At 36.2% G+C, this 17,909-nt stretch overlaps 1 protein-coding gene across 10 annotated transcripts in view; it reads right to left on the reverse strand.

The window, feature by feature from the left end:
- SGCE (sarcoglycan epsilon) overlaps positions 1-17,909 on the reverse strand; it is a 33,262-nt gene that overhangs the window by 7,324 nt on the left and 8,029 nt on the right. For 4 of the 10 annotated variants that reach the window (XM_064704320.1, XM_064704318.1, XM_064704317.1 and 1 more), the window contains exons 2-9: positions 17,150-17,254; positions 13,196-13,318; positions 10,436-10,593; positions 7,623-7,695; positions 6,607-6,805; positions 4,770-4,932; positions 1,370-1,581; positions 594-620 (exon numbers count right to left, since the gene is read on the reverse strand). In XM_064704320.1, coding sequence (XP_064560390.1) covers positions 594-620; positions 1,370-1,581; positions 4,770-4,932; positions 6,607-6,805; positions 7,623-7,695; positions 10,436-10,593; positions 13,196-13,318; positions 17,150-17,254 — 1,060 coding nt within the window. The remainder of the gene's footprint in view (positions 1-593; positions 621-1,369; positions 1,582-4,769; positions 4,933-6,606; positions 6,806-7,622; positions 7,696-10,435; positions 10,594-13,195; positions 13,319-17,149; positions 17,255-17,909) is intronic. The other 6 variants (XM_064704323.1, XM_064704321.1, XM_064704327.1 and 3 more) reach the window with 4 other exon arrangements.

Consider the following 17,909-nt stretch of genomic DNA (forward strand, 5'->3'; position numbering starts at 1 on the left):
TACAGACTACAGTGCAACAATTACAACCTTCACATAGTTAAATTAATAAATATTTATTTAATTTTTAAGGCAGTAATTATTCCATTAGATTTTTCTGTCTGAATAGATATTTTTCATGGGATTCAAGACTGTGCAGTTTGTGGCTGATGTTCCATTTATTTGCTGCAATTTGGTTTCATTTTAATTTCAGTTAGCTCCTGATTCCTGTGGTAGATTCATAAAAGCTTGTAAATTAATTTTAAAACACTCCATATTATAGGCACTGGATACCTTCCAGGCTATTTCTTTTCCTGCTCACTGCCTTTAAGAGACAGGCTGGGAAGCCCAATAACGAGGAGTATTAATTGCATATTAACATATTTATTCTAACAGCACTATTTTAGTTTGGATTACAGTCTTTAATTTCAAACCCTTTTTATTGTGGTCTTCTATCCTTGCCAAGACTGATTTAAAAGCAGCTTTCACATTTATGAATTAAACCATGAATTAGAGAGAATGAGAGAAGATTATGACACATATGTATGAAGCATGGCAAGCTACTGAGAATGAAAATTAAATGGTAAAAGAAAAATAACAGGAAAGAAGACACTTACTCTGGTGTTTGCATGTTTCTCTTTTCCCTAAAAACAAAACAAAATTTATGAATTAAATAATAGCATTGATAGTTGGAACATTAATCTATCTGATGATGAAAACAGTACATGATGTAGAAATGCTGACAAGGTTATTGCTAAACGCAGCTTGGCAGCATTTGCAACGGGGTTTATGATGAGGCCTTGATGGACGCACGTAGAGAGATGTGATAGTGGTGACAGACACACACAGACACACACACAGGGAAATGAAAAATGCAGGTTAAAGAACAAGCTTCTGGCTAAAAGAAATTCTGTGACAAAATGAAGTTGTAGTTTGTGTAAGAAATGGCAGAAATCACGTTACTTGCTGCTTTCCTTTTATGTATTCTTCTTTGACAATGTCTAAATTCAGTTAATCCCCTTAACCAGGTTTATATTATGAAAGTTAGCATTTTAGAAATTACTTAATATTCTCCTGAAGCAATGATCCTTTATTACTATTTTATTTGCTGGAGGCATTTTGGAGAGCTGTGCACATGTGGAGATTTTGGGGAGTTTTGTGCATATGTTGAGTATTTTAATCCTTTCTAGAACAACTGAAGGCCCTACATCCACTTGCTTGAAATCAGTGCATTTGCTCAAGTGTCAAATAGGTCAGTATTACAAGCAGATACCTTTTGGCCTGTATTAAATGTTTACAATGAACTGAATGGAGATATTCTAACAAATAACCTTCTATGCATTATAATCTTAGAAAAATCAAGAGTTACTTATTAGAATGTTCAAGTACTCACACTCCTTCCCGTCGGCAGCACATGATATAGGCAAGTATTAGAAACAGCACCAGTGCTATTGCCGAGGGCACTGCCAGTGTAATTAGGAAATCCGAGTAATAGTCTCTGCTTTTCAGTGTATCAGAAGGTGGCTTGTATTCTCCACCATCAGGTAATATTCCCTCTCCACGAACCACTTCCTGAAAGGTGGAAACTTGCTTTGTATTGTCAACCTAATACCCAGGAAAAAAAAGAAGAAGAAAAATAGACTATTAAATAACAAAGTAACATAATGTAAAAACAGGCAGGTATTTAACTAACCATAACCTAAAAAGATCCATATTACTTATTTTACAAATTCTAGACAATTTAATCCAACCACTTTTTTTAAATAATAGAAGCTTACATTTTATGAAGCTTCTGATCAGTGTGATACGTAATGTTACAATATTACTACTCTCTTTTGTGCCTAGCAGAGATACCATGTCTTTTACAGATTAATTTTAGGCATATCTCACACCAACAGTATTTGAGTGCAGATTTGGTAAACATCTTTAGTGCAAACTAATTAACTGATTTTGATTTCTTTTTGATTAATTAATCAATTTCTTACTAGTCTTCCTAAATGACAATACTGTCCTCTCTTGTATAAAGGTGGCAAAAATGAACAGTCACATGGCTACAGTGTTCTTCCTCCTCCTTCTCCTTCATATCACACTTTACATCCAGTGCTCAAAAATCAAGAGCCATCAACTGAGCTGCCAAGGACAGCTCACTGTCTCCCTCACACAAATTCAATTAGCCTCCAAAAGCTGCATTCCTGGTCACAATTTTTGTGTATGTGTCTGTACCCAATGATCCCATAAATACAAACGAGTTTTGTTGCTAAATTTCCTATTGCTTTTGACTGCCATTCCCAGATGACTTAATTTTCTGCATCCATTTTTTTTGTTATCTTCATTTACATGTTATGGTCAAATTTTATCAGTGCTAGCTTTAAGATCATTAATCTCCAAATCATTAATACAAATGAAATATATTTGCTTACATGCTTGACCTTTTGTCTGACTATTCATTGAGAAATCTTGAAAATGATGGTCACTTCTTTATCATTTACACTTCAAGTCATAAAATGCTGTATTACAGCTTAGGCAATGGGTGAAGAGATTTTCATGAAATTCCAGAAATCCTGCTGAGCCTCAAATGTGTGCATGCACACACACACACACACACATACATGTAAGTGCTTGTTTAACAGAAACTGATGTATTCTCTGCTCATTAATTCCAGAGTATCTTCTGTGTTAGGTAAACTGAGTTCCACCTGGCTGCTTAGCTGAATCTCAAACCCTAACAATGCACCAAAAATATGTATTTATTGATGTGACTGACAGGAGTCCATACACAGTGTGAGAACAAGCTGTCAGAGAGCAGCTTCAAGTGGAGCATTTATTACATTGCTCATCCTTGCAGAATGTGGGACCCCCAAACTTAAATCCACTCTTTGACTGGCTGCTAACTGCCAACACCACCTCATCAACAGTGGCAGGATGATGATATGATGGCTCTATTTTCTATCACTCGTTTAAATTGTGGATATGGGAAACAGAGCTCAACTCCCTCCCAGCCCATAGATCTGGGGAGAATTCCTGTCTCTCAGCTTGCCTTGTGAAAAGCAGACTGATTAAATAGAGGGAAGCTTGGCTCCCTTTTCCCTCTGATGTAGCAGGTTCCAGCAGAAATGCTGCTGGCAACAGTAAACACCCCTAAGACAGTTTAAATTCAGTTACTGTGGCACACAGCCAAAACAAGTGCTGAATTCCAGAAGGTTGTGTTATAGCTGCTGCAGAAAATAACACTTCTCTGAAAGCCTGTTCCTGTTACACATCCCAGGGTGATCTCTGCCTCTCTCAAACCAGCGTGACAATGCTGCTTCCTGATTAGTTTATGAGCCAATGCCCTTCAGGCATTTTTTTCTGAAGAAGGACTCCTAACCAGCTTCTTTTCCTTCTCCATGGGCACAGCTGACTGTTCTTGCATTAGTGCACAATCCCTTTGCTGTTTATTTAAAAATTCATCCTTTTTTCCAAGACTATTTCTCCAATTTCTCAGGACCTTTCTGTCCTTCAATGCACCTGCAGATCCTTTCACTTTCATGGGGAACTACAAATTTAATTAAATAAGCACATTCCATCATCCAGCTATTAATGAGGAATAGGCCAGGAATTACTATTAATTCTGCTATGATTATGGCTACCAACCAGCTCTTCCTAACTTCACCTAGGCCATGTTCCTGAGCTTGCTTGTGAGACAGTATCAAAAAACCTTACCAAGAAGGAATGACATTTGCTGCTCTGCCTTGGTTCTACTTCTTCCTTGTAGAAGGAAATGGAAGACTGGACATAGTTTGTTCTTGCCAAAGACCAGCTGCCTTCTGCTATTTTTCAGGTGCTTGTAAGTAGTACTGTATACACATGGACGTTTTACATTTTCTCAACAGAAAGCCAATAAAAAGCAAATAATCTGGGTATTCTTTTGAAACAGGTATTTGCCAACCTTCTAGAACCTTTCCTAATTTATAGTGTATAGGTAGAAAAGACTGGAAGTTATCCAATCAGTTTTGTGTATGAATACCTTTCATTATACTCAGTAAGTTTTTTTCCATCCAGTGTTTAATATCTCCCTTTCAGCTTCCTCCTGGGTGATGTCTGAGGCAGCTCAACAACCATCTAAGGTTATTTTATATACCTTCACCATCATTGTTCAGATTTATCTGCAACATTATCTTCCAATGCTGTATTATTTCTTGATTTTCCTTACAAGAACTAAAAAGAAAATAACCTTAAAAAGCCTCTCTGGGAATTATTCTCCTTTCATGGCAAATAGTCTAGTGTTTGGTTACCTTTTTTCTTGCATTTCACTGAGAAGAATGTTCCTATTTATTATTTAAGTAGTCAGCATTACTTTCATTCCTTTTTCTATTTAATTTTTAATATAAAATATTTTTTAGACATTTTTCAGAAACAGTTTTTTAACTGCATAGCATTAATTGGTCAGTGTAGAATCACAATCTGAGAAAACATGTATGTATGCACACACTTTTTAGAGAAGTGTAACTAGCAGCATTCTGAATTAATGAACTATACCTCTCATTACTTTTACTTTTTTAAGCCTTGGAGTACTCTGGCCATTTATAGAATTCACTGCTAGTGAAAACAAATACAGTGGTTTCACTGGGGCTCAACTCTAACAGAATTTAGCCTACATATCAAAATCCTTTCACAATCTTAAGAGTGTCTGCTAGGTGGAAGAAAATATCAATCACAATAAAGTGGAATTGGCAATGCTGTCTGACCAGACTGGCAAAACTCTTACCTGTACTTCTACAAACATCACTGTTATGCAATAATAAAATAACTCACCAGAGAGATTTTACACCAGTCAATATGGAATTGAGTACGAAATTTTTTATCGCAGGTTATTACAGGCTCCATTTCTTGACTGCACCTCAGCTGATTCTGTGGGTTTTCCACTTCTCGTAAACACGAAGAGAAAGGAACATCTGCCCCAACCATCACATACACACTGCAGAGAGAGATGAGTGACAGACCAGCAGGATGTCTCACACATCCCCAAAGGACAATGATGTACTCTTCCAAATATTATTGCTGTACATAGTAACATTCAGCTGTTATTTAAAGATTGAAATTACTTTTTAAAATAATTTTCCTTCATAGTGTACTTTTATCTCTTTAAGCATACAAGTAACAGACTGAAATCAAAACAACTTTCCTAGCTGCTTATTACAACATATTCTGGTTTGCTTGTTAATGTAAATGTTTCAATACCATCAGCTGTGCCAATTTCTATGAAGTCAAAGAGCTCCAAGTGTGGCTTCCTCATGTAAGTAAATCAGCACTATTTTTGAAAATTGTATTAAAATACATCATTTGATCATTTTGTTTTAAGGAAATCTTTAATCTTACTCATCATGGACTTTTTGGAGAGTTTCTTCCCATGCTTTCAAAAGAAACTCACAATGACTAGTTATTGCTAAACCTAATACAGATATTCTTATATGAACATGCTAACCCCCAGCTGCTTCTGAAACATTCTATACTGTAGGTATGCATGGCCAAGAAAATTTGCTTCAGAACACTGAAACCTGAAGGTAAACCTAATACTTAATTTAGCATTACCATACATAAAATAAGAGCTACTGCACTGATTGTATTATTCATTGTCATATTTAGGTACATGGAACACTGCTGTAAAATATAGTCTGCTGCACCAGGTTATAATATACCAATGGATTCTGAAACAGAAATTAGGTCCCAGTTGCCACTTGTCACAGTAGGCATTATCTAACTAAATATTTGAAGTGTAGCCATTTGTATTAAGTGACTCTGCTATTACTCTGGCTAGTACAGAAGTCACTTTACTTCTTTCAATATGCTCAAAAAATTCAGAGATACAAAGGGCTCTGAAAAAGCCAGCATTTTTCTGCACACATCTTGTATTTTGAACCTTCATCCCTTTCTTAGAAACTATTTTACTCCAAAATATCAAAAATTATCTAAAAATAACTAGGCATCTTCACTTTCACCAGGGAAAAGCACTGTCAGAACCATATTTGAAAAAACTGAATCCTTACTGTTCAGAACAGTATTTATGGTTCCAAATCACAACTGGAACCAGTCCATTGCAGCAGTTTGCACTCAGTAACCAGAGCTCCCCAGACACCTTACGACTTTCAGAAGAAAGTCAACAGTGCTCTTGAATCACTACACATTGAATCACTAACTCACTTAGTGAGAACAGCTAAAAATTACACTGTTACATGCAAACTGCTCTCAGAAATTTAAGTGTTTCTGCTCTATCATAACTTGCTTCAAAATTTTGAGTTTAATGAATTGGGAAAGGTTAAAAGCTTGAAAAGCATGCCAAGTGACTGCTCAGAAAGAAAACTGGGATTACAAGAAAAACATATTTACTACCAACTCATTTATAATTAACGGAATTTATTAGTATTCCTTGGATTATAACATCCATATATAGGAACTGTGCCCTGTCATAGTGGTATCTAACACAATAAATTCCTAACTGGGGCTCAAAACATGAGTAAACTTTTCATATCTAATTCTAAAACATAAAACAGCAGTTGCAAAGTATCTAGAAAACTTGAAAAAATATTGGGCTTCTGAGTAATAAAAAAAAACCAAAAAGTGAAGCAAAACCATCATACTGACATATGCTTACCCCTCCTTCATGTCATTAATGGGAAGTGGAACTCTCCCTCCCCTGTCAAGAGCTGAAGTAATGTTTATGGCATTCAAGCGTTCTGGCTGCCACACATTTTTCACTGCTCCAAGGAAGTCCCCCAGAACTTCACTTGCCAGCATTTCTTCTACATTCATGTTCCTTATGAAGAATTCCGCTTGATACGGTAAAGGAAAATCTACCCGTGATGAAAAAGAGTGTTGCATTAAACAAAGGCTCCATAAATCCAAAAATAAATCTTTAAAATATCTGGAGTAATGATTAATGTAATACTACTTTAAGATTGATTCACCTTTCAAAAAATCTTGTGTTTGAATTAGCCAATTTTGAACCTACTGTGATTATGTTAAGTTCAATAGACAGTACATTAGCTGCTACTTGAGCTGAAAACCTTCAGTTATTTATAAAACAACAGGGAAGAAGCAGACTAGAGGAAAAGAGTCTCAGTTGCTAAAACTTCATTAAACAGATATAATTACATTCTTGCTAATTTGGGGGTCAAAACCAAACTGCAGCAACAATGGATTCCAGCTCATGACACTGCAGAATGTAAATGTGACAAAGAGAACTAATTTTACGGTCCAAATGTCCATATATGCCATAAACTGCTGTTTTCTGACTCTGCCTACACAAGTGTTCATTGCATAAGGTACACATAGAACTAAGAAAATTAAACAACAGAAAAAGAGTGAAATCCTTCATGTAAGGTCTCTTTGAAAAGACAAGGGAAATTGGAATCACAACTTTAATGAAAAACAAAGATGTAAACATTTTACTGTGAGTGAAAAAAACCAGTCCTGAATGACAGAAATAACCTGAATCAAAAAATCAAAATGAATTAAAGCAGGAAAAATTCTCTTACTTCTCCCCTGTTCCTCTATGTTTAGTTCGAATACCAGACAACTATTTTACAATGTTTATCTTCAAAAGCAGGAGCCCATAAGAGGGTTTTGCTGATTCAGTTAAAAATACAATCAGCTATATTCTGTACATACCTTCTGCTGACATTATATTAATGATCAAATTGTGTCTGGCTGTTTCAAAGGTACGCCTGTTATATGCAGTGATCTAGAGTGAAAAAGATTACAAAACAATGCAAAAATGAAAATTATATAAATGAAACATCAGTGAAAGTTAAATTGGTAACTTAGAAATACTTATCAGTTTTTAAGTACTTTGCCTCCTCATTTTGAAACATATGAATATTCATTCACTAAGATAAAATTTAAAGGTAAGGTCAAATTATTTATTGCAGTACTACCCTCATGTCAGGATATTGGAATTTTCTTGGCCAGTCTAGAGCCAAATAAAATTAATGAATATGTGAAAATAATATATTTTGGTCCTGATAGAAGTGGTCTGCCATACATGTGTATTCTTTCTCTTCTGTTATCTTTAAGAACCACCACAAGAACAGATTGGTTTCTCCATTTCCCCAGTCTCCAATCCCCACCTCCATCAATACTGTAACATCCAAATTCATCGCTAGCTCCTAGGAAATAAACTACATGGAGAGGTTTTTTTGAAGAAAAAAGTGTTGTGATGCCAGGAATTCTCATCTTTGGGACTGCTCTTTAGTTTTAGCTCTGGCCCCAGTGAAGTCTCACTCCACGAATGGATTCAAAATAATGCTCCAATAGAAGTAGTTTTAAAAAAAATCCTGTCCTAGAACCTGTAAATGTAGGGGAAGTGAAAACTAGAAGGTAGATGCAACATTTGTGACTCTAATCTTTTGAAACATACAATTTCATGAATAAAATAAGCAAGGATACTAATCTAAAAGTTAGTACTAATAGATACTAATCTAAAGTATCTAGGATACCTGAAATGCATGCAAGTGGTTACTTCTCAGTGGTGACTCAACTCCAAGGTTGTACTACGATTAAGTGATCATTCATAAGAAATACAGAGCAAGGCTGGCTATCAGTATAATTATGAATTATCTTCTCTATCTTTTTTATCCCTGCAAGGTGATAAATATTTCATGAAATAAACGGAAAAAAACTAATTTTCTTTCTAATTTTAGCCTTCAGTTCGCTCATTTCAAGAGCAAAGGAGAGGCAGAGGAGTGACAATAGTGACAGAACAATGTTGCTTCTCAGCAAACAGAACCACAAACCATTGTGACATTGGCTAGTAAATAAAAAAAAGTAACAGATGTTGCACTTCTTTTAAAGGATTTGCATGAAAAGGGAAAATGCTGTGGAGTATCTGCTGCAGGTTTGTTTAAGTGGAGAGGGAAAAGCTTACCCAACACAATCAGATCTCATTTAATGTTACAATTTCATTATAAAATTAACAGAAAATAAATTTGAGATTTCACTAGCTCTAATTCTACTAATTTTTCAAAGGGTTTCTTCAACACCAGCTGAACCACTAATACCCAGAAAATCAAACCCCTGGTCATACAAGCTCTGCACAGGAGCAGGGCAGTAGCCACTGTGAGCCTGCACTCCAGCAGAGGGAGCTGCCAGCATGGCCCACACACCACAGGCAGGCATGGCAGAGATTGCCTTGTCCTGAATATTCATTCAGACACAAACTGTCCTTGCACAGCTTTAAAGGAGCTTGAGTCAGAATGTTACCTGCTCTACTGCAGTGCTGTGCATAATGCTAGGCTCTCCTCATCATGAGGTGTCCTCCAGTTAAGTGAGCTCCCCATGACATCCCCTCAGGAATTATAACATGATGGAAGTTATAATCAGGCCAGGAATATGCAATCAATCCTCTCAGAGGGCACTAGGAAAAGATCAAATGCCATCTGCCCTCCTCACACACCACAAAATTAATTCAAAAGCCACATCTAAGACTGAACTGCAAGGAATTAATTTGTATGCTAGACAAGATTTACTCCAAATATGGCTTGGAGTCATGCTTAGAATGGAGGTCTTGATAAAGATGCTAGAATCTAAAAGCACATGCCATTTAAAAACTGGCAATTTCAAATAATGGTTTCCTCTAAATAAAACTAAGTAAAGCCTGCAAGAACTTCTGCACATGATCAGTTCTCAGATGGTATTAGTCCTGCTGAAATCAAAACAGAATCATGGGTACAAAATTAAACATGGGTGAAACTAGCTGCAGTATAACTTAACATTCAGAGCTATCATTCTTGAGGAAGAAAAACTACATCAAATGCAATTTAGAAAAAAAAAGGTACTCATCAAGTGTTTAAGACAAATATACTGCTGAAGCAGCAAAATTGCAAGAGCAAGTTATTGTGCAGATTTCTTAACACTGTGACAGTGCCTCAGTCTGCTGTCTACGAAATACATGGTAGAAGATATTGTCCCTTTTCCCTTTTGAATTCCTGCTCAATGAATAATTAGTGCTTTAGAACATTTGAATAGCTAACTCTCAAAAATACAGTTTTGTCATTGTTACACTCATAGGAATTAAATTCAGAAAAGTGCTAAAAAAATAAAATAAATATCAAGAAATATGAATAATGAATGGGGGGATATTTGATGAAAAATAATTGAAAAAAAACCAAACCAATCAAACCAAAAACCTCAATCAAGCAAACAAAAACAAAGAAGCAAAAAACCCCACAACAGCTATTTGACTGAACACTTTCATCTAGTGGGGAAAAGTCTGACCCATATTTAGGTTGAATGTTACAAAGTTATGATTAAGTTATTCTTCAAGTACAGCTGCTTACAAAGTTTTCTTTTTGCTCTGTATTTTGAATAAAACTTGAATATGAAATAGCAATTAACTCTTAAAAAACAAGGGGGAACTTGTTGACGGTTCTGAACCTTACACTCTAAACCAAAATATGTATTTTTGAACTTTTGAAAGCAAATACCTCAATGATGGTTGGCTTGCCCACGTTTTCCACAGTCGGTGAGCCATAGAGCACTCCATCACTGTACGGTGTCCTTTGGATATAGCGCAGCCATCCAGGTCTGTCAGGGTAACCCATTAAATTGGTATTGAATGTTATAGGATCATTACTTATTTCACCTAGATAAGAGAAATTATATTAGAATATTTACAAGAAAATGTTAAATGCTTTGATTTTAATTTTTCAACTAGGACGTCATATTCTGGTTTCACTTGTTTTCTGAACCTTTCTAAGAAGAAGAAAAAAAAATTGCTAACATTTACCATATCAGAAATAAGTGAACCATTACTTAGCACTTCTAGGTATTAACAAATTCATACCTGGAAAGTGTAACAAACAGTAGACATAAATGTGCAGGTGCTTCCTAGAGTTTTGGCTAACTGGATGCTTATGTTCAGTAACTAGTGGGTCTGGTTTTTAGAGGACAGTTCCACCTCAAACTGAAGCATCTAACCTTCTTACAGGCAAAAGCACAAAAGTTACAGTCCTTTAATTTCCCCTCCCAACTTACTTTCATTGATGTTTTTAATGATGGATCCAGGTATTCAAAGTACTGTAAAGACTGGCTCCATAATCAACAATGCCTGAAAGCTTCTGTTAGCATTAGGACACACATACAGGTCTTTGGCACCCACAGCCTGGCAATCATTTTAATTTAGAGAACAGATTAATTCAAAAAAGGATCCGTCATTCCTGTGAATTGGAGCCACTGATGGCTACTAAATACAGTGGTCCAGCTGTAAAAGCCCCTCAAGTCAAACCAGTACCTTGGTTCTTATTGATACTCTTATAGAAGTCTGGATTTTACTTCAGTTTATTTTAGCTTTTGTAAATGAGATCAGGCCTGAACACTACCAAATCCTCACCACCAAGGCAGTGTCCAGCTGAGGCACAGAACTCAAGTCAAATCCATTCTGAGCCTGCACAGACACCTCTGCCCTGCACTCCAACTCACCTCTGAGAGGGCAACAGCACTACAGGACAGGTGATGAAAGGAGATACCAGCCAGGCTGGCCCAGAAAGCAGAAACCGAGCCCAGTGAAGAATGAACAGCTCTCATCTCCTCCAGAGAGGGGCCAAAGAGACTGAGATGTGTTATCCAGTCTTCAGGTACACATTTCCACATCTGGTTGAGTAAAATGAACCAGAACGAACCAGTACTTGGGTGTAACACAACTACCCTCACAATTCTCTCAGGACATCCCAGCAATCTAATCTATTGCAATCAGAATCACAGATTCAGAATTACAGAATATTCTGAGCTGGAAGGGACCCACAAGGATCATGGAGTCCAACTCTTAAGTGAATGGCACGTACAGCTTGAACCCACAACCTGGCATTACCAGCACCCTGCTCTAAACAAATTCCCAGCACCACAAATGATTTGGGGAAAATTACAAAAGTCACCTGTGACACATTTTGGTTTGCCCTTCCTTTGTCAAGGCAGGCCATGACAATGATCCAGCTCAGCAAACAAAAATAAGAGTACCATGACAACACCTGACTTCACAGTGAATTTCTGACATAATCAAAATTCTCTGTGGGAACAGCAATTCAATTTCAAAGGATCTGAAATCAGATTCCTATTGCCTTGGAAACACATGAATGTCAAGAGGCTGCAACTGTAAGACAATCCATCATTAGTAAAATTTCCAAGCTCCTTCCACCTATGTGCCAAAACTGAGAGAAAACTGGAACGGAGGCAAACTTCACTCTGCCAGTCACCATGGCATAAATTAAGACTCAGGTATCTGTGTCAGGAAAAACACACAATTTACAAAGAGCTGAAGTTTCAAAAACATTTGGGTTTACTCATGTTTACTCAAAATTTACCAATGCTAACAGAAGCTTATTTTTTCTTTAAAGTGAGTCTTAGTAACAGCACTCCCAAATAAATTCAGAAGTTTACTAGTGAAACAGGCTTTGAATATGTATGCACTGTACATAGGTTTTTCCTATTATCCTGTTATAGGAAAATAGTCATATTTATATAAACTGGATACAGTTATTCCTTTTCATTGTTGATAAGCATGTGTGGCTGAATGCACTCTCTCTTCCCACCCCTATCAGACTGCTAACACATATTCTAACCTGTGGTGACCAGTCTTTTAGCTTTAGTGTATGGCAAAACCATACTTAGGAAATCATGGCTCCTTCTCTAAAACCAATTTTCTTATTAAAATTAAACTGTTCCTAAATATAGGAAGAAGGCTGAAGTCAAAAGACTATTTTTAAAAATGAAAGAAAACAGTATTATGAAGTCTCATATTTGATTTAATCTTCTATTTTGTCTTATATTTACTATATGCTTTCAAATTGCTCCTTCATATAGCCTGATACATACTATGTCTCAAACAGTAACCAGATAAATAGCATTTTTAACAGACATCAATTTCCACAATTTCATATTTAATTCAAAAGTGATAAAACACTTCTTAATATCAGATATATATAATGGGTTGCTACACCTTCCCAAATTAAGTACATTTTTTCACAATATATAATTATATGCATTTTTTCCCAAACAATCACAAACTAGAATATTTTAGAAGTGTAGGACTACACATTTTATTTCATTTGAAGATATTTCAATAGAAACTAAAACCTGTCTTGTTTATCTTATATGTTGAACCACAAGGTTTGCTTAATAAGACTTCAACTTTTTATAACAGTATTTTTTCTGTATCTGCATATAATATGGAAGATCTTAGCATCTCATACCAGGCTTTGGGTAAGGAGGGAATTCCCCCTTAAAGTACTCTCTCTCCAAAACATGAACAAACAGAACTCCAGCAGAAGGGTATACATTCCGATCAGAGTGCACCTTAGACAGAATTGTGTACACTGAAAAGCAGAAGGAGAGATAAGAGACAGAAAAAAGGCAAAAATGAGACATGCTCTAGGTAACTTCATGCATTTCAACAGCAATGCAGGCATCTGGGAGAAGGAGAGCAACAAATATTAGGCACCTGTTAATAAGATTTTTAAAAGGTTACATAGATTTAAGAACAGAACACAGAGCAAATCCTCTCTTTGCCCAACAGGATCCTTTCCAAGACTGCAAGAAACAAAACTGCCTATGTCAAGATTTCAAAATTTGTATGAGCTCTTTATTTTTATAGTAATTAAAAAAAATGAGGAAGGCTATTGTAATTTTATAGTTGGTTTATTTTTAATATTACGTTAATAAAAGTACATTAAATGAATTACACAATCATGTTTTTCTGATATTTTACATAGAGAAAGCAACAGAGGAACACACGGGAACCTTACCAATCAACAGTTGTCATTCCCCACTGAACAGAAATGGCAGATTTTTCACTTCTTGTGCAGAAAAGGACATAGCAAGTCACTTCAACTGATTTCTATGAGTTCTTACAGCTAGACTTTCTCAGACCACCAGGGTAAAATACAACTAAAACTTTTGGTTAGAGAGCTCTTTACTGAAGATGTTGGGCTGGTATTGAAGGATAAAATGAGAGGAGAAGGGGATTTATACGCCAGTCAGGTGAAACTGATTCCAAACAAAAAAAGTGAAGCCATGTTTTACAGGACTGAGGATCAAAAAATTAAAGAAAATTCAGAACAATCAGCATGTGTAAAAGCAATAAGGTGGTTTTTATTTAGTACAAAATTTGCTGACAAGGGCATAGCTTTTTAGGTATAACACATTTGATGCAGGACTACATACACCTTTTAATGAATTAGAAGACTGAAGAAATCATTACAATAAATTAGATGGATAAGAAGCCACTTTATCAACAAGTTTCAAAATGTAAGTATAAACAGAGAATACTGATTTAACAGGAGTTTCTCAAGGTGTCTTAATAAGATTGATTGTAGCTCATATTACTAATTTTATTACTACTGAATTTTAATTTAATGCCCTAAAAGAATTGATCACTGCTAATAGATTTTGTCAGCCAGATGAAGATTACAAATGTAGAAGATAAAGATGGTAAGCCACAGACAACCACACACAGCTACCCGCCTTGCTTGCCAAGCTGGAAGAAACTTCATGAGGAATCACATCTCCAAAAGCAAATTATAGGCCATACAGCCTGGAGGTGCTGTCACTGGGAAGATAGACTCCAAAAGACAATTCAGAGACATTGTAACAAACTGATAGGAACAAAGTTGTAGGGCCCAGAGGTGCTAATTTCAACCTTGGATCAATAAGCAGGACACATTTGAAATGTGGATAAAGCCCAAGTAATTCTTCAATGCTGGTGTAATTTTTTAATCCTGGTATAATTTCTCCAGCCTTATAATTATACCAACTTTCTTACTTGAGATCTGCTTAAAAAGGCACCATTAATTAGGCATTAATCACAGGCATTCCAGCCCTCGCACCACGTACTCTGAGTGGAATCTCTCTCACCTAATTTTAGATGTCTACAGAAACAACATCCACCACTAAGTTAGTGAGGCTCCTTTTATAGTCAGTGGAGAAGAAACAGATGCTTCTAGGGGTTGATTTATTTGATTTCTCCTGTAAAGTGAGATGAATCATGTCCTAGATTCCAGGCTACACTGACTAGTCCTCCATGGACAGCAGAGGCATCTGAGAGGAAATGCAGCCATTTGTAATGCAGACCTCCACATTTACATACTCCCCACTCTTCAAGCTTAATGTTGCAGAATGTATAACTCTGGATATACTACTGATCACATTCCACAGCATCTGCTTTTCTGAAAACCACTTTTAACACAACACGGAACAGAGCACCTTTCTAATAATTTTACCTTAGTGAAAAAATTAAAATAATCCTGAAATTTGAATTGTTACAATTCTGTGTGGTTAACAAAACAGTGTCATTTTCATCATGTAGACTTATGTACAGTAAGATCATTGATTTACCTACTTAAAATTAGTAAATTATTATCCAAAAATCCTCTGCACTCAATTCTGTGAATGAGCCATAAACAGCACAAGGAAGTTAACTAATTTCCTTTAAAATATTTTCAAGAAAAGCTGAAAAAGTAACATTAATAGAACAAAGAGCTGACAAAAATAGGGTGGCTGGCTGAAGGTGCATCAAATATCTAGAAAAGATAATTTTTCCATTTCTGATGCTTTTCCTCTACAATGAAAATTCATTTCAAACAGGAAGAACAGTGAAAAAGAAATGTGCTTTTTTTCTCAGTAAGCAATTCTTTCAGGAAAAAAACAAGCATAATAGAATCAGCAGTTACTGAAAAAAAAAAACATATAACACTTATTTTGCCTGCTATAGGAAACCTATTACCACCACTAAAGGCCTGCCTGTCTCATTCCTAGCAATAAGACATTCCCTGCTGTACATCAGTAAGGATTTGATGCTGCTATAAAACACTGATCTTGGTGGAAGTCTAGAAACATCTGCCAGAAGAAAATCTCAGAAACCTGTTCTATCTTGTAAGGACAAACACAACATAATGGCACAAGTATGGCGATTAAAAACTCAGAAGTTCTTGCCCTCATTTTCAGAGATGCCCTCCTTGTTTACCCCACAAGAAGTTTCTTCAAAACCTTCAAAAAGAAGGAAAATGATGAGTCTTCAGTCTGCTACAGCTATCACTAGCTTTTCAATAATGAAACAAGTGAAATGCTACTTTCTTCACGAGCTTTTAAAACCCATGATTATTTTCAGGAGACAGACTGGAGATGAACGTGTAATCATCATCTGGGGTGATCTAGGGACAAAACTGAATATACTTAACAAATAGATACTAATCTAATGCAGCAGACTGCCAGCTGTGAATTTCCTGGGCAAATTCCCTGTGATAGATAAAAGTCTCAGGGACTGTGAAAAGCTTCTGTAAAACTAATCATGGGAAATAAAAAATCTTCATTAGGATCACATCAGATCCCTGCTAGAATTGGCTACCTTCACAGCACTGCTTTCTTCTTTCTTGTTTCCAGATCACTTGGAGGACTTTCTGTAGATCCCAAAATCTCCTTAGACATCTTGAACACAGGCACAGCCAGGAATCCAGACAGGATTTTATCAGCCTGCAGCCCAGGCCCTGTTACCAGAAGCAGAAAACCTCCATCTCCAGAAATTTCAGCAGTTTCACCATGTTGGTTGCAGCCCGTATGTTGATGCTCCTCAGGAAAGAATTCACCTGAAAGTTTTTCATTCTTTTTCCCTAGAAATTTCAATTGGTTCTCTCCCCACTGATATTTAGCAGATGAAGAACAATTCCAGAAATAACTTGATTTGGACGCCAATCCAGATTGCTTGCCAAGATGAGCAATCAGTGCAAAGCTTCTTCTCAGCCAGTGTGCACTAGCTACAGAATTTGATGTGTATTCGAATAATGAGAGTAAAATAGTCTTTTTACATTCATGTGTGAGAAGACTTTTAAAAATTGTTACAGAGAAGTTACTGTATTAAGCAAACTGCAGAGGTATCTTCAAGCAACCAGCCATGATAAGAAAATGTGCAGTATTAGGTATAAACACAGCCATTATTTCAAGCAAAGCTACAGGAACACGAAAAGTCAGGGGAGAGTAACAAGAACACACAGGTCTGTGAATATTTGAAGATTGAAGAAATGTAAAGTTTTCCAAATTACTTACCTTAAAATAGCACCCTACTCCTAAAAGGACATGACTGGAAAAGCAAGAGTAACATTAAAAGCAGGTTTGCTTGAACCAACAGAGTATTTAAATTTACAACCTAAACTCACCATTCTTCTGAACAGCCTTTATTCTGCTGATAACATAACTGTGGGCTCGCTTAGTCGTCCAGTTAACAGTTCCATTACTGCCATCAGCAGAGCTTAGCAAAATAGCTTTCCACAATAAAACAAATGCAAAAAAAAAAATTAGTCAGATCAACAGACTGCCACAAACAACCTGATCAGATGGGATCAGACACCTTCTACATCATGTTTTGGTTTTAGTCAAAGTTTAGGAACCACAGGTCAAAAAAACCAGAGGTGTTTGCTTTGAGTATATAAATATACAATAATATTTCTGACCATAATCTTTTTGACACCATTTTTCCAAATAAGCTAAGTCTACACTAAATACTTAAATCTCTGCAGACACTTCTGCTGACATAATTGTACTGATAACAAAGATGAAGAAGAGCATTGTCTAATAAATCTATTTGCACAGACAAAACCTCACATACAGACAAAAATATATAAAGTAGCTTTCACTGGAGTGGTATATCTTGGTTAAAATAGGAAAATTAAAGTAAGCAAGCTTTGCTTTTATAATGATGCTTATATAAAGACACATGGGGCTGATTGCCTTGCAGGCATAACCAATAATCAATTTTGAAAAGAGAACCCATTAAAAATGGCTGCCTACATCCCACACAACTAGAACACAGCCTGAAATCAGCTGGATCCATGCAGCTGAAGGTGGAAGTTTTAAATGCAGTGAGGAGCAAATGATTACTGGAGACAGAAAGCAGCTGTGGAGCTGACAGAAAGATTC

This window comes from Zonotrichia leucophrys, chromosome 2, assembly GCF_028769735.1.
Source record: "Zonotrichia leucophrys gambelii isolate GWCS_2022_RI chromosome 2, RI_Zleu_2.0, whole genome shotgun sequence".
Classification (NCBI taxonomy): domain Eukaryota; kingdom Metazoa; phylum Chordata; class Aves; order Passeriformes; family Passerellidae; genus Zonotrichia; species Zonotrichia leucophrys.